The sequence below is a fragment of the Hetaerina americana genome, unplaced genomic scaffold, assembly GCF_022747635.1.
Source record: "Hetaerina americana unplaced genomic scaffold, ioHetAmer1.1.p SCAF_3, whole genome shotgun sequence".
Classification (NCBI taxonomy): Eukaryota; Metazoa; Arthropoda; class Insecta; order Odonata; family Calopterygidae; genus Hetaerina; species Hetaerina americana.
The window spans coordinates 12,919,866-12,944,795 of NW_027286874.1; the positions used below are offsets into that span (position 1 = coordinate 12,919,866).

The window sequence follows — 24,930 nt, forward strand, 5'->3', positions numbered from 1 at the left end:
GGATGGTATTTGTTGCATTTTTCGTCAAAAAATTACGAATAATGATAGCACTGTGCGACGGTGCGTTATCATGGTGCAAAATCCACGAGTTTTCTGCCCACATTTCTGGTCTCTTTCGGCGAATTGCTTCACGCAAACGTCTCATAACGCCCAAATAATACTCTTTGTTTACTGTCTGGCCTTCTGGCAAAAATTCATGATGCACTACACCGTTGTAATCCATGAAAACCGTCAGCATTGCCTTCTTTTTTGACTGAAAACGACGTGGTTTTTTTGGTCTCGGCTCATTTGGTGAACGCCATTCACTTGCCTGATGTCTGGATTGCGTGTCGTACTCATAAACCCACGTCTCGTCTCCAGTAATGATCCTTTTGATGAATGTGGGATCGGATTCAGCCTCGCAAATCATGTCTTTTGCGACGTCAACACGGTCTCTTTTTTGCATGAAATTGAGGTCTTTTGGCACCAACTTTGCAGCTACACGACGGAAACCCAAATCATTAACCACAATGTCTTGGGCGGATCCATAGGCAATGTTCAAGTCCTCCGCTATTTCTCTGATGGTTAATTTGCGGTTATTGACCAACATTTCTTTTACTTTATCAATTTTTTCACCGACTTTCGATGTCGATGGTCTGCCACTGCGTTCATCATCTTCGATTGACTCACGACCACTTCTGAACCGCTCGTGCCACTGGTAAACGACCGTTTTTTTAGAGAATCGTTGCCGAAACACTTTTCCAACATTTCCAACGTCCGTGCGCCACTAAATCCGTTTTTTACGCAAAATTTAATACAAGTTCGTTGTTGCAAATTTAAATCCATTTCTGAAATTGTAAAAAATCGCCAACACACACAGAGATAGATGTACTCTTGGCTACGTAACTTTTGCAAATGTCAAGTTATGACACTAAGATTTAAAGGGAATATCAACAACAGATGTACCAATTTAACAAAAAAAACAGAACTCAAATCGGAACGATGGGTGCGCCACACGGTGGTTATTCCGGGAACTTTTTGATCAAGGTAGTATATAACAATTTTTGAAAGTCTCACGGACGTGAATTATAATATATAACACTTAGCACTTGTGGACACATACAAAAACACAGAAACATACAAGAAAGAGACTCACTTTTTCGAATTTTCGGTGGTCGTGGCCACCTTTATCAAGGAAGAGAGGGACAGAACTGACCTTCTTTAATCAAGGAAGAGAGGGACAGTTAAGCGAATTAAATCATCAATTAATGATTAATGTGTAGGTTAGTATTTGTTCTCTATGAGGTATGGGTAAAATTTCTTATATGCTACTTGCGTGGCTTCTATTAATACAGGATAAATTTAAAAAATCGTTTTTATTATTATTTTATTATATAGTTATTCAAGAAAGTGGTTTAATTATATTTTCCTTATGTAGCGGTTGTCTATTAAAACGTAACCTTGTGTGAAGTTACAAAATATTTAAAAAATGTATGCATACCATTTTGTAATAATTTGGTAAATCGCATGTGCTTAGTGTGTAAATATTTTATAATTCCATAACTAAGCGTTTTCTCAGCTTCAAAGCGGTTTACAAACAGTAACAGTAGGATCTAAAATAAATAAGAGTATATACTTGAATGGCTTCCGAAAAAATTCCTTTTCCTTAGCATTTTTCATCCTTTTAGTTCGCGTTACATATATATATCTTGATATAAGTATGGCTTTTTGAAACGTACCTGTGGCCAGAGAATTGTAGAATTTAATTTGCAAACCATATTATGCTCTCGCGAATTTTAATGCTCAAGTGCAGACAATTATGATATAGCCACCATTAAACATTAATTCATTGTTCATTAAGCAATGTAAAACAAAAATGGAACCCATTAATCTCACCTGTATATGATGCCCTTCCTGTGTAGAAATCGAAGGCCGGAAACCACTTCGGCAGCGTAGAACCTCGATCTTTCCTGGCTAAACCTCCCGCTTTGCTGTATGTGGAACATCAGATCTCCACCATTCAGGTACTCCATGACGAAAAATAGGTGCGACTGCAATAAATTTAGCTTTGAAAAATAGTATAACTCTGTGTATTGATAAAAATTTTAGCCATTTAATAATTGTTTTATCACAATGTTCCGTTAATCCTCACTTTCCCGTTTTACCAGCACCTTTACACCATTCCCTCCTCCAACGAGGCTGTCCTGAATCCTTCCCAAACAAAAGAATCCGAAGATATGCCTACACTACCAAACCCTCCTTCAATTTGTATCACATAATTTCCTGGCCTTGTCTCTGAGATTAATCCTAAAAAACCTCAACCCTATGCTCAAAAATCACAACTCCACCACCAACCATATTCCCAAATGTCCCTCCGTTAATTTCAAACGCCCCGACAACTTATCAGATCTCTTAAAATCAACCAATCCACTCATTAAATCCCCGCCCCGTCCCAAAGCTACTCCGATGCCCTGCAATAAACATAGACGCAAAACATGTCCTATTTTCCAAATCCGAACCCAATCCCTCTCCCACCCACTTTTTACCTCTCCCACCAATTGCCTACTCCTCATGTACTCTCCCCTTTGCTGCTCCCCATCGCAAAACACGCCTACGAACATAACACTCCCTTTGATATATGCTACTGTGTCTCAATTCTAGCATCTCTCCCACCCTACGACCCTCCACCCAAGCTCAAAACAATAGAACAGGCGTTTATCTGGCTCCTTGATTACTGGAATGAGCCAGGTATCATCAAACATTAATTACCCGAATCTCCATATTAACCCTCCACTCCCAAGACCTTGGATATTATTTCCACACTTCCAGAAAATCCCCCTGCCAACTCTTCCCCTCGCAAATATTTTCTCGCCTTCCTCTTACATCCTCACCGCGTCACATTCCCCTACTGTTGAAATCTTTTTCTCAGTTCCCTCTCTCCCTTGAGAAAGGTGGCAGCGATATCGAAAATTCGGAATACGTAAGAGTTTCTTTGTGTTTTTCTGTTAGCTAGTGTTATCTTGGTTTACATTATGTAAACCAAGATGCAAATGCAAAAACCAAGTAAAATGGAAAATGTATATATATATATATATATATATATATATATATATATATATATATATATATATATAAGAGGCTTTCACAAGGAGGAGAGAGTTGATGACGGGGACGTTGAGTAAGGATGTTAAGAAAAGACTCGTAAAAACTTTGATATGGAGCGTAGCTATGTACGGCGCGGAAACGTGGTCATTGAAGCAGGAGGATAGACGTAGATTGGAGGCTTTTGAAATGTGGGTGTGGAGAGGAATGGAGAAGGTGAAATGGACAGAGAAGAAAACAAATGAGTAAGTACTTGGTATGGTGGGTGAAGAGAGGGGTTTTTTGGGAGCAATCCTATGGAGGCAGGAAAAATGGATGAAAGGGGTATTGACCGGCAGTAGGATGTTGAAGACTGTGATAGAGGGGAGAATGTTGGGCAAAAGAGGAAAGGGAAGGAACAGGATAGGGATGTTGGACGGGATGAAGGGAGGAAGAAAGTACTCAGAGATGAAGAGGGACCTGATATGGAGTAGGATGATGGATTTTGTGTTTTGTTAGGAGTAATAAAATGTTTCTTTGGTAGTTGTGTCTATACAAAAACCTACCTTAACCGGTAGATTACCTTAAAAATAATATATATATATATGTATGTATATATATATATATATATATATATATATATATATATATATATATATATATATATATATATATATATATAGGGTTGGACAAGACTTTTCACAGAAAATTTGACAACATAACCAAATCTTCTGAGTTACGACTGTAAAAATATTATTTGAATTATTATTGAATATTATTTGAACATGCAATATAATTTTATGAATAACTCTTTAATAATATTTATCCCATAAAGGTATTGCCTGCGTAGCAAATTGAGAAAATAGTAGACTTTTTGTGAATGAATACTGGAATTTTAGGATTAATTCACATTATGTTTCAAATAATAAAAATGCTTTCATAATGTGTGATATTCTATACAATTTTAGGAGTCTAGCTCACTTTTCTCTCCCACGTATGTCTTTTATTCTGACTATTAGAGGAAAACTGATACCTATTCATGCTATACTGAAGCGATGTATTTGGGGAAGGGACATTTTTTCCAATAATAAACAAAGGATGTTTAACCGTAGGGTATTTTTTAATACATCGAAAGGATTAGATCAAGAGTGATGATAAGCCCTCTGACTGAGCACTTCAGTACACATTTTCATATATGCTGCAGTAGGTTGACCCTCTCTGCCACCGTGTCTGGCAAACGGATGTCAACAAAATCTCAGCTACGTGCAAGTATACTTCCTGAACCTAACTCCACTACTTTGTTCTCTATGAGGTATGGGTAAAATTTCTTATATGTTACTTGCATGGCTTCCATTAATGCAGGATAAATTTAAAAAAATCGTTTTCATTATTACTTGATTATATAGTTATTCTAGAAAGTGGTTTAATTATATTTTCCTTATGTAGCGGTTGTCTATTTAAACGCAACCTTGGGTGATTACAAAATATTTAAAAAATGCGTTAGTCTTTACAATTAAGTTTTTCAGGAAAAATATTAATGCATAGCCCACAGATTTTCTTTAATTTTGCGATCCAGGTATCGACACTTTCACTGTCAGTGTTAAGGCTGGATAGTTATGGGACTGTGACATTCTATGGTGACGCGAGCTCCTAAACTTCTATCCACTTATATTAAGGGTTTCCCTATTCTTTTCCGTTCCACTTCGAAAATGATTGAGTGTCAAACCTGGATTGGCAAATGGAAAAATTCAAATGGACTACACAAATATATTTCCAGTTCGAAAATAATTGGTCCTCTAACACTAAGTTCCCGAGTAATTTACAGTAATTTCAGGCCTTAGACTCATTTTATATTATTTAAGTACTATGATTTTGCAAGGAACTATTTTAAATTGTAGACAGATATATACCAAGCTCGAATAGTCAGATTTAACTAAAACATTTGCCATTATGCATTTTGCAGAATTTTAGGAATACTTGCAAACACACCTGACTCTTCATGGTACAAAATACAGCAGCTACGAGTGATGGGCAGGCGCCGAAACGCATTATACATCCACATTAACGGAATAAATCTTTTAATTTAGTTCTATGAGTGAAGAGGAGCCTTTTATACAAGGATAGGTTACATTTTTATATAATAATTTTATTTTGAAAGCATAATAAAATCTTATGACTATTATGTTCAATTATTTCATAATAGGAGTTACATTCTACAATTAACACATGAGTTATTGTTATAATTGTATAAAAAATATACTGTATGGGTTCTCGATAATTTTAGTGACGACGATAAATGGATCTTTAAGAGAACGAAAGAACATGAACACGTAATTTCAAGTTAAGATAAAAGATCATTTATACCGATAACATGGATAGTTGTTTGAGAATTAATATCCCACGGCTACCATTAGCATTCTCTATAAAATGTAATCGTCATGGATTACTTAAGAATCACCAAGCAGAAAAGGGTCTATTGAGGGCCTTCCCTCAAATAGTCTAAGAGAATTGGAGTATATCATCATTAAGGTTTTGTAGCCATACAGTTTTATGTGGTCTCGACAATATCGGTAATGGGGATAAGCGAAGAGAGTGAAAGTGGAAGAGGAACGCGTTAACTCAACTTAAGGGGAAGTACTTGGGACAAGCCAAGCTTACCCATCTCTTCCAAGGGTCAGTAAATTCCAAGATTGCAAAATAATCCCTAAACACAAGCTTAGCAGAAAATGAAGGCATAAAATAATCGCGTAATCGCTTTTGTAGCATTCATTTGAAAATCTAGCCGTCTGAATATCTGTTCAGCAGATCAGATTTTAAAATATATATTCAAATGACTTATGTGATAATTGATATTGTAGATTAATCTTTATTCAGAAATCAGTTAATTGTACTAATGTAATTTTATTTCATTTTTACACACTTAAATACTACACTATAACTGAAAACAGAATTTTTAGAAGAAATAGCGGGAATAGCCTATTTGTAAGCACTCAAGTGTTAGCATTTAAATTATCTCCCTGGGTTATAAATTGCAAATTCAATCTCAAAAAAGTACAATCAAATGATTTTAATCGGATGTATTGGATGCTATAAATTGAATTGGTTTCGTCAGAGTTAAAACATTTAATCCGGACCTTTAAATATTTATCTTTTGGGAAAAGATAAAGAGTGATGTCGACGGTGTTGTTTGCTTTCAATACGAGGAAAAGTAAATTCACAGTTGTCCTCATATTCGTTAGCTATTCATTAAGCACGTAAGTGACAAGATGTGAAAAATGATAGAATCGAATGTCGCAACACGATAGTCTACCTGGTATATTTGAAAGTATTTGCAGAACATTCTTTTTCAAAATCCGATCACTAAGTATATGTAACTACAGTCAAGGACTTGACTTAAAGACAAGGCACTCGACTCGACAGTGAGCCTGGTTCAAATCGGTTTGACTAACTACCTTGCAACTTTGCTTCTCCTTCCATACTTAACCGCCGGGCGAAGAAAAATAACGAAATATGTGAAAACCCTTTTGGGCGTGGGGAATGAAGGCATAATTGCAAATTCTGCACGGGGGTTCATTCATAAGTGGGAAGCGCCCGACGGATGCGCCTATGGTCCCACATGATTCCCCTCGTCCGGAGTTTGGCTGACCGCCAGTCGCCACCCCTCCCTCCCTTCCGCTTAACCAGTGAATGAGAACAAATCTGGAACGAACCAAGCCTTCAAACATTTTCGCTTTAAGGCGAGCGAAATCAGATCCTCCTCTGATGCTAAGCGTACCCTTCCATTGTTTTACCGCCGAGGAATTTTCTAGTCACGAAGCTAGAAAAAAAGAATTGAACATAAACTGCGGACCTAGAGAACAATTTTAGCGCAAACAAGGCTGTTAGAATCGAAAGTAGCGGTATAATTAAGTGTTTGGCGCATTGCCATCTAAGATACATTCCTGCATTCGCTAGAAAACTGGTGAATCTTCATTACGAAGAATTCTACTTGAAAGAATTTGGGTTCAATGGTGTGTGGTTAATGTTAGAATCCAACACCTTAGAGTCCTCTTTACGTCAGACGTCGGAAGTGGATTACCAACGGCCATAATTCTGATTCCTTAGTATTTCAATATGAAGATTAGTTACTTTGCAAAGAAATCTCTGCGCAGTCACTTTTGACCCTCATATATAATGTAAACGCCCAAGTTAAACAGACATTGTATGGATTTAAAAGGAAGAATTTGGTCAATTAGGTAAATGAAATTTAATTTTTTTCAACATGTGCAGTTCATATTTGCATTTAAGGGAGGCTTTTCATATTTTAAACGATTTATTTCACAAAAAAGTGTATTTTGGTAATCAACTCTAGCTTATTCCAGAAAATATTATATCCAATTGTTACTATACGTACGATACACTGTGTATCAAGGACGAGATCTATGATGATATTAACAATTACACATAATTTGATTTATGCAAAAAATAAAAAGATTTTTATAATAGGAGTACATGTTTTTAAACTTGCCTTGTTCAGCAAAATATTTTTCCTTACGGCATATAGAATAAATGATAAAGTTGCATGCTTTCTCACAGAGACTTTTCAATTTCAAGTAAACAAGACACCACGGTCCTCGTAACTTTCGTAAAGTGCTTCAGATGCAACCGACGAGTAAGGTTTTCCATGGGAAAATAAGACATTCTCTGACTTTGCCCTTTTTTCTCTTTGTAGTGAGAATTAGGCCATATTGAGAACGCTGGCTAATTTTAATTACTTAGTGGGCTAATCAATACGGTTGCATTGATTCTAATTTGAATATTTGTGTTGAATACAATATTTGTGAACGTTAAAAGTTCAACACTCGAACGTCGAATGAAAAATGGAGCCTTCTTCTTGATACAAAAAAAGATCGGTTGCAACTTAAATAAAATGAAGACTAGTTAAAAGACAGACAATATTATGCTCAGATGTAAGAGAGAAGGGCGAATGGAATTAATACTGGGAAACCTTCGACGAGGAGACCGCCGCAGACACTTCTTTAAGTAACGGCCTAAACTTCTCCTTGAATACAACAAGCAGTTACTGCTAAGCCAAAGTAATATTTTTATGCACTGTGAATTCAACGCATGAGAGTGAGAATCTTTTGTCGAGATTTTGTTGTGGTTTATACAATTTATGATTATTTTATTTTAAAAGGTATACATATAATTACCGACTACCGATTATAATTGCCGACCCCGGTGGCGGCGGGGTAACGTCCTCGTCTGCCATTCCAAGGGTCGCGGGTTCGATTCCCGCCTGGGTGAGTTTTCCTCCACCTAGGGCTTGGGTGTTTGTAAATGTGACTATTGTTATCGTTGTTAATAGTTCGATGTAAAGGCCAGAATGCGCTGTTTTCGGACTTATACTGAATAAATAAATAAATAAATATACGGCGAAGACCCTTAAACTCAAATTATGTTAATATGGAAGGAAACATTGGTCCTTGGAAAAAAAATAGCTGAGGGGGGGAATAGAGAAGAATGGATTATGGCAATGTACGTAATCCACGTGTATTGATTTAATGAACTGCATGAAAAATAGTTGATTATACGATATTCGTCACCTTTGCCGTACATTAACTGCAGTGGATCTCATACCATTACATCAATTAATTCTTTTCCTTTCTTTGCAGATCTAACACAATTAAAATTTAAGTGAAATGCGAGCAGTCGAGTGTTGAGAAAACAGCGTTGTTAGTATGGTATTTTGTCTTACAGTACAGGCTAACATGAACTTTTAGAGCGAGAATTGATAACTACAACTATATGTTTCAAAATAGCGCCAAAATCGAACAAAAATAATGCCTACATACTTTCCTGCGCCTTGGGATCTGCAGTACTATTAATATTGCTGGTGTTATAATAAAGGACACTAGTGTAATTGACAGTGAGATTTCGCAAGGTTTCTGATCACCATCCAAGAAATTCACATTCCATAAAAAAAATCCCCTGGACTCCCAGCAGCCTTCGCAAGAGATGATTGTTGGCGGAAGAGGGAGGAGGCCGACAAACAGGGAGGAAGACGAAAGAGGAGATGAGCGATAAAAGTTGAACCCTGCGGGCGGTGGAAATCTCAGCCTAAAATACCTCTGGAAAAAACTGAATTCAATTCACAAGTTTGAAACTGAATGAAATTGAAAAATGTTTCCACATTCCAGAATTGAATGTGAGTATTCTGTGGGCAGTTGTTAATTTAATCATCTTCCCAATGGAAAGGGCACAAATTTAATTAATCAAATTTTTGGAACATTATTGCGGTCGTGAATTGAATTTTCTATTTAGAGATGAATTTCTATGCTCGCCCAATTCTTTTCGACCCCAGCGTAGAAAGCAATGTTTCTACTGACAATTTGGTATTTTATCATACATTATGTGCCGCCTCGTATTGCCGTGGTAATGACTTGGTTTAACCCCCTTCCCTAATTGAATCGTCTGAGATCTAATCTGTGTTTATTAATTTATAAGTCCGGTCAAACAGTTCAACCTTGCGGTTTTTTCCCTTGCGGTTAGATCACCAGTCATAAGGAATCATTCTTTTTTTTGAAAACAGACCTAAATTCCCGGCATTTAATTAGACGTACACCAACACTAATACCCCTTATGTGCGGATAACCAACAATTCGAAGCTTTTGTAGCATAAATGTGAGCATACCTTTCGTTTTATTTGGAGTACCTAAAAAATTTATGTTTGACAACAAGATAAAAATTAATTTTTTAGGCTAGTGTAGATACGTTTTTTGCCAAAATGTAGAGTATTACGTTACCAAAATCCTACGGTGTCTTGGATACAGACATGGATGGGTAGCTATTTGTATGTGCAATGTGCTAGACAAAGCGTGTTAAGGGGAGTTATGTGCGCACCTTGGTCTGGAAAGTGCAGAAGAGGTGACACAGGAGCGGGTGCCTGGTACCGAGGGCGAGGACCTTCCTCTCCACCAGTGTGCACTCCACGTCGTCGTCCTCCAGCACCACGTCCTTCTGCAGCACCTTGACGGCGTAGTACTTGCGGCCGCCACCGCCAAAGCCTCCACTGCTCCCGCCGCGAAGCTCCGCCAGGAGCACCTACGCCCGAGGCGACAAAAACAACGACGCAGTCAATGCGAGGTGCCACGGAAGGACCCCCTTCGGATAGGGGACCGGCATTCCATGTGACCACTTTCAAAACTGTGATAAATGATAAATTCTTAGCGTGGGAAAGTAGTACTCACAGGGATCAGCAACAAAATTCCTTCAAATTTTGAGTCCAACTCCAAAAGTTACCCGAATTTCCAAGTGCGCTGTAAAATGTTTGATTATAAATAAATTTATCCCTCAGCCCATGAAAACGTTCTTATGAAATTCTAATGATCACTTCGAAAATGTATTTCACTGGTGATTTAACTCCAGAATTCTTAAAATACAATGGAATTTCAAAGAATTTTACAGAATTCTCAATACTCTCTGGCATTAAAACGTATTTCCCTTAGATTTAACATCATTTTACAGAATTTTGGCCCTCTTGTACTGACGCAAATTGTGATGAAAAATCAGCTGAAATAGAATAACCTTCATTGCTAAAAAATAAAAAGGTTAAAATCCTTTTTTACCTTTCTATCGATGAGAAGAAGAGACGTAAGACTTTTGAGCACGCGAGTACTAGGTGTATCCATACATAAAGACTTGCCCCACTACAAAACTTAACCCCACACCTATTAATGGATGAGAGATTCCCTTTTAAACGTTAAAGTTTTTGTACATCCTCCTCAACTGAGAACCTTTTGTATAAAATTCTATGAGACGTAAGTTCTGCTGAGGTTGTGTTTACCATGAACCCACATTCCTCCGTCGGGCCCCTAACTTTTCTCTCCATATTCCCACTAGAGTGCCTCTGTTTTTGCATTTATATTTGTGCTCTTCGGTATGTGCAAATTACGCTTCTTATGCACCTATTTCTTATACATTTGTTTGGAGCTTTGCAAAAAATACATCCTTCTCTAAAATAGAATTATTATCGACATAACGTATCAAATAATAGGGGGCCATTCTATCTTCAAGTTGTTGTTTCCGAGATATGTATGGAATAGGGATGTATACATGTATAGTATGGAATGCAGATATGTGAAGGAAGGTATTTTAGCAGTTCTTAAGATCAGCGGACCATGAAGATATCCATGAAATAACTTTGAAAATTGTTTCGTAAATATTTATTTACTATCATGGAAATGAATAAAGAAAATGCCTTTGACCTTTTTATTGTGGTTGAATATTAGCCTAAGAAAAGGCTTAAAAAGTGGATTTTAATTTTTGTGGTACGAGCACGTATGTCTGATCGTTTGAGATAGGAACCCTCTAATATTACTGAAATACATACAATGAAAGTATGGCAAAAAGTCTACCCATATCCAGGTGTGAACAGTCACGTTAAATTATATTTTGCGTCAAAAAAGGCCAAAGGAACTTACCCTCTTACAACAGTTAGTATTACTTACTAAAGTGTTTGAGAATAGAAATTTCATGCGAAAAATGAATAAATCAATTGAACCAATGTCATCAATATAACTTACGATAATTCACAATAAATTCCTGGCTTTAATTCCACGATGAACTTCGGCAAAGAATCATTTGTAAGAGCAATTTACCGTATTTTTATCGTCCGGTAGTCTTCTTAAAGCAGATATTCCAGGAATAGGCACATTGTTTAAAGTGCACTTACATTCTAGCAACTACAGTAAAATGATTAATAATTTACGCAATTTATCGGAATAATATAATAGAAAAAAATATTAAGGTTATAAAAATTAATTAAAAATGAACTTAGCATAGTATTGAGGCATTAGTGTTTCAACGGAGAAATACAAAATGATTAATGTTGTGGAATTAAATTTTGTTTTTCTTTATACGCGAAAAAGGAATATTTCACATTATACGTACATAGAAAAGACTAACATCTACGAAACGTTACCTTTCAAAAACTAAGAAGTTCTACGAAAATCAAATAATTATTTTCTTTAAGAACAAAGTAGAAGTCCTGGATTTTGATTTAGACATTTTTAAACTTAAAAATTCAAAACTGCTAACAGCATTTTCGCTTATCACCTGAATTTTTTTCCCTCTATTTGTTTGTTCATAGAATGTATAAGAAATAGGGACATTCGATTCATTGTAAAATTAATGACGTATTCAGGAGGACACTTCAAGTCACCTGCTGTCTACCATAAAATGACAAAATATAGCCAAATCACCAAACGGAGACTTGCAGCTTAGTGTAGTTTTCTCATGCTTAACCGTAACGTCAATAGATCCGTTCCAGTACTTGCACTAACCTACTTTTCACAGGATTTATTTGGAAAACTTTAAATTAATTTTAAAATAGTTGTTAAAAGGAAAAATAAAATTGATATGCAGGTCTGGGAACCAGATATTGGTTTCCAAATGATTATCAATCTGCCTTTAGGAATAAGATTGTCAAAATATCGAAAAAGTGAATCATCAGGGCGGAAGAATAAATCACCCATGTTGCGTTACGATCAAAGCTTGAGTGGACGCTTGAATCCACGAAACACTGGAGTACTAAATGAGAAAACTGCGTAAGTACAAGCACATACGAATATGCTCATACTGAATCAAGAAATCTGAAAATACAGAGAATTTGGAAAAAATCAGTGCCGGACTCACAAGGTGAAACAATAAATCTCCCTAAATACTTTAAAAAAATGAAGTTTTTAATAAAATAAAGTAATTTTAAGCAAATACGAGGTAAATCCTCGTTAGAATTATGACTGATTTGATGGTTCCGAGATACTCAGCGTTTAGCTGACATTAAACAGAGGTAAATTTTCTGCTTTGCATAACCATAGGTAATATTTAATTGATCCATACTATTATAAGATCGATTTAAAAGATGTTCAACAAACTTGTCCTAACCTAAATGGAAGAAGACGAATTATGCAAGAGAATCATAGTCACTGAGACACGCGTGACTAATCATCGCTAAGGACTGACCGCATTAACTTTGAATGACGCTTGTGCAGGAACATTCGTTAAAAAGGCATCACTTCTGATAATTGATACCTAGCAATCAAAATAAGTGGTAGCGCCTGAGATAAATAATGCACGGAAGGATCCGCTTTGAACGATATAAACGGGTGTTCTTTAACGAAATTAATTTTGACGGAATAGTCGATATGGTTCCGACAAGAAATTTCCAAGAAAATTTTAGTAACAAAACAGGCGGTAGAAAATAGCCCCTTTTTTTAAAGCTGTTCCTTTTTTTTAACTCCCTTCACAAACTAAAAAACCCCGGAGAACTGTGGGTTACGGCGTTCATGTTAAAATTCTGCACGCAAGTCCAAAGGTGGTCAGTCCCTTGAGCCACCGTTTTATTACGTAGGTGAGTTAATGTAACATGACTTCCGTTCTCTCCGCACTGGTCACGTCAGGGCTGTTTCTCAGGATTAGTGAAGTCGAGAGGTATTATTCAAAACATACAACAAATTTGCGAGAAGGGTGAGAAATTGAGAAGAAATTCATTAAAACTTTTTTAATGCGATGAGTTTTAGTTCTTCCCAGTCATTAGCAAAATTTCCTTTCCTCCTATCTCCCAGGGAATCTACGTTTACACGTAAAACCCCATAGAGTAAATGACGAGGACCTGCCAAATTATTCTGGCTAGAGAAATATGCGCTGCATCATCTAAAAATTCCATTCCACGTAGAACATATTAGGGAAGAATGCAATAAATCGCGTCCCTTTCTTTCCTCTCAATTTTTACTAATTATCGGTTAATGAATTCATTTATCCCGCAATGACATTTTCTTTTCGATTCAACAGTTTCCAGAGATGATTAAGGAATTTGGACAATAGCTTATTTTCCACTGAACAAATTTCCATAGTATATATGAAATTCAATTATCATTAGTTGGTATTTATGTTAGAGGAGAATTTTCTTGGTATTTTATGACTTACAGTAATGAAATAACGGTCAAACATGTTCATTTATAAAAAATAATCAAAAATATTAACGAATACAAAATTCTTCACAATTTATTGATAAAATCGATGAATAATTACAAATAGGGAGAAAATTGTCGCTAAAATAAGTTTGGCTGGTCAATATCACACTCATTGGCACCAAATTAAATTTTCGCGGAAATCATTATTGAATCAGGTGGTAAAAATTTATCTAAAATATTTTTTAATTTTCTCCTTTACATTGATTCAAAATTAAAACTTTATTTTTAAGAAAAAAATCCGATTTTTTGAAGCTTTGCAGTGATGGCAATTCATCGATTCAAATAGATCAATTTGATTGAGACCATTTAACGGAGGAATTTGGCAAAAGAAAAGGCTCTCTACAGCGGTATGTGGAAGACGATCGGCTTCCATAGCTAATTACTTTACCTCACAGGGAGTTACATAACTCAAGTGACTCATTGAATTCGAGGACAAGTATTCGGAGGCAGGATGACCAAGCACGTAAGACTGTCGCCGCGTCACGAATTCGAAGAATCCGAGTCCTGGCATGTGGTCATGGCTGAATACAGCGTCGCTTTGCATGCGGGGTGACTTCGGACTAATTCTGGGCGCAAAAAAATGAATAGTCACACGTGGAGGTATTTGGAATTGGAGGAAGTCATTTATCAAAATCTCGAAGTTCCTGTGAAAAAATATTTTCTTTATTTCCGGAGAGGGTCGAAAAAAAAGTATGCAGGGCAAAGAGCCGCAGAATTCGAGGTGTCATCATTTTCACAAGGGGCGGTAATTATTGTCATTGAGCCAATTTATGCAACAGAAGCATCCAAGGAACGATGGTAATTCAATGCGCTGAATTTTCGAAACCTTTGCTGGAGATTTCTCGGGAATCATGGGGATAGAGTGAACTAGATGATGCCGCAAACAACAGTTCAACTAAACAAAAACCACATAAAGGAGCCAAAATGTCGAATATAAGATAGTAAGTTCATGCGAAGGTCGCTCGAAGTACGTTTTTACGAATTTTTAAGGTGTCATTATACAGAAAATTCAAACTTTGCCATCAATTATTATTATATTAGACCGGACAAAAAAAACGTGGGAGCATTGATGAATTACTGACAGATAAAATTACTGACAGAAATCCACACTCTGGAAGAGTGTGGGTAAAATTGCAGGGGATTATTGTTCAGAGATATCTCAAAACATGTTTTTCCATGTGATTTGAAGAAACAAGTTTACAAAAAATTTGATTAAACACAATCACCGGAGAAAGTTTTAATAAAGTCAGTTAACTATCTAGAAAAGGGAATGTGTACGTTCGTGATAACGGATACAGAATGAATTCCAAGCTAGGCATATGACAGTGTTACAGGAGAAAGAAGATTTTATCAATGGACAAGTTTCATCACAAACGTCAGAGAAATGTTTTTGGCTCGGTTGAATTTAAAGTTTATTCCTTTAACGCACGCGAAATATTACCCACTAGTAAAAGATGCATTTGGCAAAATAACGTATCGTTGTCTCTTCTGTATCTATCTGAAAATTAACTTAACAGTAGAATACCTGACGGTTATAAAAAAATAATGTACCTTCATCGGAAGACTGCATGCATATGACTGCAAGTACAGATTCCTGTACTTGTACGCTTTTCCTTAACGCATTTGATTATTAATACTTCCAGAATGTTAACATTAATATCACTCATACGAATTAATGTTTTGCGAAAAATATAGCAATTCGAACATACAAAATCAGAGATTTATGCTTCCGAAATGTGTCTTACGGAAACGAGAAACCTATGAATGGGCATGCTAACAGAGAATAGCCACTAGTAATTAAATAGTTCCACACACCGAAACTAACACGAGTACTCTTAAAATAATTCTGAAATAGCGCAGTACATTCTCCCCATTCACCAGAGTTCATCTTAGATAAAAATGTAAGGAAAACTTTAAGAGGTAATCTTATGTCAGAAGTTTGACTTTAGGAGATCAAATCTTGATAAAGTTAACGGAATTCAACCGATACAATCCGTTATTCGCTAAGCATTTGGAAGCACTGCCAATAATCGAGGAACCTTTTTAGATGCACCGCAATATGTGACCACGTATGCATCCTTACAAAGCAACCACACATGGCATAGCCATGAATTTATTTCTAAGACAGGATTGAAATGACTTAATTATTTACTAATCCTATGGTTATATCATTTCTGATTTACAGCAGCCAATAGAGCCGAACCAATGAGAAGCCATAAATCAGGAAAACTAGAGAGTGGGTGGGTAGGTTAATGCGTGGATAGATAATCTTCGAGAAAAAAATCTTGCCTTGCCAAATGTCCCCTTCCCGAGGACCTTGAGGAATCTGAACTCGGAGACAGTGTATTTTCGGAAGTGCGGGAGGGAGGTGGCGGGCGGCGAGGAGGAAGGGCAGTTGATGACTCTCCGGGCAGAGGTCACGGGCAGCCGGGGGGACGACTGGAAGGGGGCAGGAGAAGTCCTCCTGGGGGGAGAGCGCGAGGAATCCCGGGGCGGGCACAGGGAGGCGGGCGACACCGCCTGGGGCACACTCTCCACGCCGACCACACCACCACAAACACCACCACCACAGAACTCACGGATCCCGTCCAAAGTCTGGCTCACGCCCACCCCCTGCACTCCTCCCACACCCCTGCACTCCCCCTCGCCGTCGCTGTCGCCGTCCCCCTCCCCCCTGTCCTCCAAGACCCCCCCGCCACCTCCGAGCACGGCGTCTTCATAGTCCAACAACAAACGGGGTCCGCCACCATCCGCCCCGCCGCAATCCGCCGCGGCCGCCTCCGCCTCTTCCCCCTCTCCCGCCCTCCTCCTCCCCGCCGCCGGCGACCCCACCTCCTCCGGGAGGCTGGGTAGGGGCTCCTCCGTACTCCTTTGGTTATCCAGAGGCGCTCGACGCCGGGTCACCTCCGGGGCCGCCGATGCCCCGCCCTCCGCCTTCACCGACGCGCCGTCGCCGCTGTCCACGCCGCCGCCCCCGCAAAGCCTCTCTCCGGCCGCCGACGCCGCTGCCGTCGACGACGCCTCGACCCCCGGGAACTCGTCCACCTCCGGCGGCTCCGCTCGGTCCCAGCTGCTCCAGTCGAGCGTTATCCCTCTGGCCGGCGACGCTGGGGAAAAAAAATGAATGGTGCAAATGCGTCAATGGGACGATATTATTTATTTCACTGCCTGTCGACCTTTTTAAGGATTTCGCCCCAATTGTTTATTTTTCAAGTCTAGCAACAGAAATAAAGGTAGTTTCACCTATAATGCGATAAACAAAGACCAACTGCCTTTAATCAGAGAGTTTCTTCCAATTTCGTAGTTTTCTTTTGCCCCTGTTTCAGCGCCACCTGTGGTTTCCCAAAAAGTTTTGGTACCAAGGAAATCATAGCACTTGCCCGTCGATGGGGATGCCTGGAGTTATCACCCGGATTTGAAGTCGGGTATTTTTGGACAGCAGCCAAACTTTCTATCCAAGAGACGACTAGCCGCCTCGATTGAGGGCTATTGATTTTCGGGTATTCAGCATTCAACTTCCTTGAATCCTGATAGTTCACGATGGACGGCCTTGCCGTGAACATGCACACCTCGGCATCGCGGTGTCTTGAGATCATTCTTGCTCCATAAATCCTTATAATTTGCATCTCTCACGCGACCATCAATTTTCTCACAAAAGATGGTCACCTGGTGACCAAAATATGGGTCTCTGAGTATTTTATTTGGAATCATACAGTGCTAGAAGCAAATATCTTCGATTAAGGCTAAACTGCAGTGAGACAATAGGAAGGATTTTCCATCTGCTACCTCATGCTTCCATCGTGCAACTTAACTTTTTTCAACGATAAGTTAACATCTCAGTTAATCATTTAGCAGTCCTCTAATTAACCACAAATGCAGCAGAGTGAAATCTATACTACTCATGAAGAAATGCAGGCTGGCAGAATATGTCTTACCTTTTAGCTTTATTAACATTATAAGTTTTTGCGTTTTCATCTAAAAGGGCGTGTCAATTGACTTGTAGATTTAGGGTCACCGATTGATAACAGTATTTTAAATTGTATATAGTATACCATAGTTATAGATACACGTAAGTAAATAACAATGTTGTATTTAATAGTGCCAATCAATGGAGGAACACAAGCACTATCATGTTCTACTTGAGTTTAGAGATAATCGTAATAAAAAATGCGTTTTATGCAATGATGGATGGATGACGTAATTTGGTGGAACTCCTTTATGATGCGTAGGAAAGAAAAACACTACTATTCCACGCAAATATAACCTTATTGCGACTAGCTTCGACTAGTTTCACTGAATCGAATCCGGTTGCAGTAAATTTATATTTACGTGAAATAGCAGCGTTTTTTTTCTTTCCGATGCAAAATGAGTTTTGCTGTGAATAGCAGATATACGGTATATATATATATATATATATATATATATATATATATATGTCACATAATTGCATATAAAGTGACATTTTACCGCATAAACTGCTGAAATAAACAATGAGTTGATTAATTTGAACAGCGCCTCATGTTCACTATCTCCTTCCAATCACTGAATGAGGAACTTGGTCTCTACTATAAAACATTCAAATATCTCGACCTGATTTATCTAAGTAGTGTGCATGGATGATAAATGCCATATTTTATCCGTACTCCACATTATGGGTCCCCTGCATCAAATTTTAAACATAGAACGCAAGACAAGCAGCCGCTGATCTACTTGAACGTAATTAGTCAAAATTGTGCAAGAATTCCGGTAGTGCTCGGACAATAATAGTGCATTTAATGTTTCTAAGGAAGAATACTATTTGCATATTTAGTCCCGAAAAATATTAGGGGAACAATTTCAATTTGAAGATATTTATCTATTAGAACAGATACTAATAATCATCGATGTTCTATTAAAATTATTCATAGTTGTATTATTTGATTCCGTTTATTAATTTTTCATTACACAAAAAACATCAGTCATATGCCCACGGGTCTATTTTTTTGTAGCTGTTCCCTTTGATATTCGGTAATTATATTTTTACACATGTTTTTCATTTTAAGCCCTCCCTGGAATTTTTTCGGATTCGTTTTCTTCCACCTTTTATCTAGTAACTCCTTTAAAATGGGGTTTCCAGTTTTTCGTGCATGTCGTTCAATCCATCCATCAGATCTATATCTTCCGATCATTAAACTAAACTACATTTCCATTCGATTCTATTGATCGAACCACCTTTCTTTCACGACTCACATCCATGCCTGACAGCTGAAGAAGAATGTAGACTACTGTCGATTGAACACTGGGTTGGTATACGTACACAACTTTCCATTGGGTAAGAGAATCTCGGCTAATGTTCTTTAATCACTGCTTTCCTCGTTTCCTCGAGACAATTCATGTCTCCCCGAATACCCAACCATCGATCCGTTTGAAATACTGCAAGGAGACGGGGGCTCGGAGGTTTTCACACGTGGACTGCAGATAGTCCTCCCGAGTCTACGCATGGATCGAAAATAGATCCACAAAGTAGTGGATAATTTAGGTGATAATAATTTTAGAATGAAAGTTTACAGAAACTCTTAATCATAGAAAAATATTAGTATTCGAAACCTGTTGCTGGAAGAGGATGTTGAAGATCAATTGACAGAAAAAAAGACATTCGATGAATAACACAGAATAATAGCACAGTAAAAAGTGCTATGGATAACCAAACGAAAAGAAAAATCAGATGATTTGGGAACTCGTGAGATGTTGATGCACAAACAGTTCTCCTATGAGAACCTATGAGAAAAGACAAGTTTGAAGGATAAAAAAAGAGGGACGCATGGCGGAAATGGTATTGGTGACCTACAAAAATAATATTGCATAGAAAATAATTCGCCTCCCAATCAATTTACAAATGGAAAACTAATGATAGGATAAAATACTTAGGAGCTATGGATTGCACATTCGGTATAAATCAGATACATAGCATGTAATAGAGAACATAATACTACAATAGAGAAAAAAATGTAATTAAATTAGTCAAAATGAGCAGAAGATATAACAGCATAATTAAAGTGATGCCTGTCACACTTACTAGCTAACTCATGTTATATCCAAATAGTATAAGTTCACTGAACTAGAAAGAATGTAGTTCAAGAAACGCGGTTAAAATTGACATACATATGATTGCAGAGTAATTGACGCATTAAATAAGCATAGGAATACCCAAATAATTTATACTCAATGACTTGGGCCGAAGAATTCCAGAGAAAATACATTCTCGAGAATTTTTATAGAAAATGATTTAGTTGTAATCAGTAAAACAAAATAAAATAAATATTTTTGCAGAAAATAATTGAATGGTTTTGGAGGAAACTATAGTTTTGCTTACCTTTACGAAGAGAGGATAACGCTTCAACCAAGAGCTTTTGATTGACTCCGCACAAATTTGGCATGTGCCTCTCACATTTTCGATGGCAATTAACGCTACACACTGTGAAGAGAGAACGTTTTAGTTTTAAAAGCTGAAAAATATGGCGATAATACATGAATATTACAAATTTCCTGCTTAGAAAAAATATTTCTAGCAATCATGCAAATTATCATTGATGTGACGTTTGAAGTAATTAATACGAGCATAATAGTACAATCACGCATGCATTATTCAAGTGACGTAACCAGATTTCCTGTTTCACACGCATGGTACTGAAGAATACAGCTACTCTAGAATTAGATCAATTAGATCATGTTTCAATTTATTATAACCGCTTTGATGATGATCCTTTGAGTATAGGACCACTTTTAAAAATACCTGATTTTTTCAATGCAATAACAGCATTTAAAAGTCATCTCCAAGCTGCGTAATTGGAAGAAGCTTGAAAGGTTGCTTTGACTTTCATTTTAAGCCCAGGAAATATTAATTACCCTCAAATTTACATCTTTTGCCATGCATACTTTCATGAAAGGGCTTTCAGAATTTTCTCCGTGAAGATATATCCGCTTAGGTTTACGGAGTGCATTTCAATGCAATCATTCAATACATTTGATTTGGTACGCTGCCATTATTAACCTTGTGAGACAAACTGGTGATTCACAAACTTACCTTCACATTTTAAGCCTTGACGGAAGAGACCATACAATAAGGAACCACAGTGATCACAAAATGTCGGTGACATGAAATTGTGCAGTCGGAATCTATGCGGAACATCTATCTTGAAACGTTCTCTGAGGTACTACTAGGCAAATATACAAAGAGGATAAAATTACAGATCCTATTACAGAAGATCAAAATGTTTTCAATCAAAATGTTAACTATAATAGTATACATGGTAAGAGGAATTAAAATAATTTAATGCAGATCAGTATGGTAGTCATCCAATGAGGAATAATTTTGATTCACTCGAAAATTAACAGATGCATTATAATATGAAATATGCATGGAACTCACTATGGTGCTTTGTGATTCTTTCCCTGAACCAGGACATTTTCCAAGAATTTTGTCGTGACACTTTTTGTGCACTGCTGTTTGGCAACCTGGAGGAAGATAAAATTTTTATTGATGAAATACGTTTCAAATATTGAACATTATAACGGAATCTCAGTAACTTCTAGACCAAGTCTATCTTATGCACATTGATCTGTCGTATGCAGATCGACTACTTTTATCCTTAAATGAACAAAATGATGTTCCTTACCCATCAAATGATAAATCATTTACTCATTTATAGTTGTATTTCTAAACCTGAATATGCTTTCGTTTATTACGAGAAGGATTAACATCAAATCAAATTACATTCACACTCAGTCCCATCTGCATTCGGATGGCATATTTATTTCCAGAGGAATATTTATGCTGCTCATCCTAAAATGTTTTCCCATAACTGCAAGCATTAAAAAAACAATCAGTTGTATCAGGCTTAACTTTGTGGAATCGTATCATGAGGACTTAGAAAATCTTAGTTGATTTCATCTGTGCACGTCGAAAATTTTCTGAAATAGTTTCATTTGAGGAATATGAACTATTATTACAATTTTTACTGTCACCATTCACACGTCAGTAAATGTCAGCATAACATTTTATTCCACCGGACGCTTTCTAACGAACAATAAAACATCTCTGCAAAAAAAATCCAAAAGGAGAGCACATTAAATGTCTGATTATATTTAGGGTGATATTCGGTAGGAATACTAGATCGCATGGTTGGGCTCTCTGTCTCACAATGCGAAACATTTTTTCCTCTTTCCGGGCCAAATTACAAGCGGCGCATGCAACGCCTACCAGCCTACTCTCATCCAATACACACTATGATGATGCAAGGTTCCGGACGTTCATTTCCCCATCAAAACTATTTCTACGCTCCAAATGTTTATTTTCAATCTGAAAGAAATCATCTTTGACGTCAAATGCCATAAAAATCAAATCTCGATTTTGTTTTTCAAAACTTGCGACTCTATAAAATTTTATTGCTACGAGGAGTACACGACTCGTATGAAAAATTACCATCAGACTTTAAAGGTAGAGATATTAGCATGACTTATAGTTGCTTATGTGACCGATTCCTCTAATTTCCAGGATTTTTTGTGTAAAAATCGATTATCATTCAGTTTTAATAACAATCAAATCTAAAATTGGACTTTACCAATTTAGGGGATATTCAACACAAATCCTGTGGCAATTATCGTTTAGAAAGTCTCAATGGGTACGCTACCCATTTCATTTAAAGGTTTAGACGTTTAGTTATTTGCACAGTCATTTTTCTGGTTTCAGGAGCATTTTGGCAATATTAGCCAGGTTTTTGGTCCGACCAATTCATATTTAATTCGAGGGAGAGAGAGAGAGATCTCTTGCTCGAGGACAAATGTGGTTTTTCTACATGCAACAAGTATTTTGCCGCCGCTCTCGGTAACGGGGGTAAAAGAGACCAATCGGAAAGAGTACACTTGAATAATTTTCTACTGCTGTGAATCAGTAAATATTTTTTCGACCAAGCTACAGAAACAACATAATGTTCATACCTGTAGGTAATCAAGGGAGATTTGCCCAGTGGAAATGCTGGAGTGTACGGGATTATACCAATATTAGTGTTATTTATCACTAGGCACTCTAACTATCATTATATTTAAGCATTATTGTAACGTTTTTCAATGAAATCCCCGATGTGTCTTAAAAAGCTCAATTTAAAACTCGAATTCATCGTGTAACACCAATAGACGAAAACTAATGCTTATTTACTCTGTAACTAAGCACCTTACGAGTATTATCATTTACAAAATTTTATCTACAACAAAAAAACCGCAACATGATGCAAAATGCATTAGTGGTAATAATCACCGAGATTAATTTTCAAACCAAGTTTACAATTCAAACGCGTAGCTAAGACATTAATGGGGTAGTCCTATTACAGACTTGCATTCTCCAGCGTTTTTTTCCAGAAAATAGCAAAAGATGGAAGGGAAATTGTTGATTTGTGTCGTCACAGACTATGTGTGAGAACTTGGGCGGCTCGAATATTTAAATAGATTGGATGAATTAAACGAAACCTGCTAAAAACTATAACGATCTTCTCTTCTCTTTAATTCTGAGGTAGCTAGAGTTACAGTCTTAAAGTACAACACAAGGTTTTATAATCAGGTAATGCAATCACTCGTTGCGGTAATGAGATGCTATATACTGTAGTAACAAGTAACTTTACATGCTTTAATGCTAAAAAAATATGTTTTGATTACTTCAGAGTTTAAGTGCACCAGTGTCTTAATAATGTTTTGATTTGAAGAGAAGTATATGATTTCTTATTCTATTCCGAAAAAGATAAAAGCAACATCTTGTGAGGACTACAGAAAAAATTGGTTTAATTTCCCATGCAGATAAATTTGTTCTCAGGATCATCAACAAAAGGATGGAGATAAGGGTAAATGGTTACTTAGGAGATGATCAGTTTGGGTCTAGGAAGGGGTGAGGCACGCGTGATGCCATTGCAGTAATGAGATTATTAATCGAGAGGAATATAGAATACAACCAGGAAGTAATTGCCTGTTTCGTAGATTTTGAAATGGCGTTTGCTAAGAGTGAATTGGAAAAACCAAGACTATATTGCAGAAAAAAGGCATAGATTGGAGGGAAAGGAGACTAATCCGCAACCTGTACATGTCGCAGACTGTACAGGTGCGAGTGGGGAACGGGAAGTTCGGTTGGGCAGTGTTAGGAAGAGGTGTAAGGCAGGGTGCCCATTGCCACCGATGCTGTTCAACGTATATGTGGAGGAAATGATTAAAGAGGCATGGGAAGAACTGGAGGTGGGAATGAAAGTCGGAGGGGAATTCGTAAAATCAGTTAAGTTCGCTGATGAACAAGCTCTAGTTTGTCAGTCAGCCAAGGGGTTGCAAGTATTACTGATTGAATTGAAAACTCAGTGCGATAGATAAGGGATGAGAATCAATATTAATAAAACAGAGGTCATACGATTTCCCAGAAAGAAAACGGCTAAGCTAAATATAAAAAAAATAGGAGGGCAATAACGAGAGCATATAGAACAGTTTACGTATCTCGGAAGTGTTTTGAACCAACACGGTCAAAGTAGTAGGCACGTAAGGAGAAGAACTGCACTTGGAAAGAGGCTATTACAAGGAGGAGGGAGTTGATGACAGGGATGTTGAGTAAGGATATTAAGTAAAGACTCGTAAAAACTTTGATATGGAGCGCAGTTATGTACGGCGCGGGTGCGTGGTCAATGAAGCAGGAGGATAGGCGTAGATTGGAAGCTTTTGAAATGTGGGTGTGGAGAAGAATGGAGAAGGTGAAATGGACCGAAGGGAAAACAAACGAGGAAGCACTAGTTATGTGGGTGAAGAGAAGGGTTTGTTGGGAGAAATCCTATGGAGGCAGGAGAAGTGGATGAAG

At 37.4% G+C, this 24,930-nt stretch overlaps 1 protein-coding gene across 1 annotated transcript in view; it reads right to left on the bottom strand.

Moving 5' to 3' along the window:
* Nucleotides 1-24,930, bottom strand: part of LOC139691081 (putative protein kinase C delta type homolog) — a 46,850-nt gene that overhangs the window by 15,085 nt on the left and 6,835 nt on the right. Inside the window, exons 4-9 of the mRNA XM_071588824.1 lie at nucleotides 21,481-21,566; nucleotides 21,136-21,265; nucleotides 20,425-20,526; nucleotides 16,362-17,179; nucleotides 9,943-10,143; nucleotides 1,876-2,030 (exon numbers count right to left, since the gene is read on the bottom strand). Coding sequence (XP_071444925.1) covers nucleotides 1,876-2,030; nucleotides 9,943-10,143; nucleotides 16,362-17,179; nucleotides 20,425-20,526; nucleotides 21,136-21,265; nucleotides 21,481-21,566 — 1,492 coding nt within the window. The remainder of the gene's footprint in view (nucleotides 1-1,875; nucleotides 2,031-9,942; nucleotides 10,144-16,361; nucleotides 17,180-20,424; nucleotides 20,527-21,135; nucleotides 21,266-21,480; nucleotides 21,567-24,930) is intronic.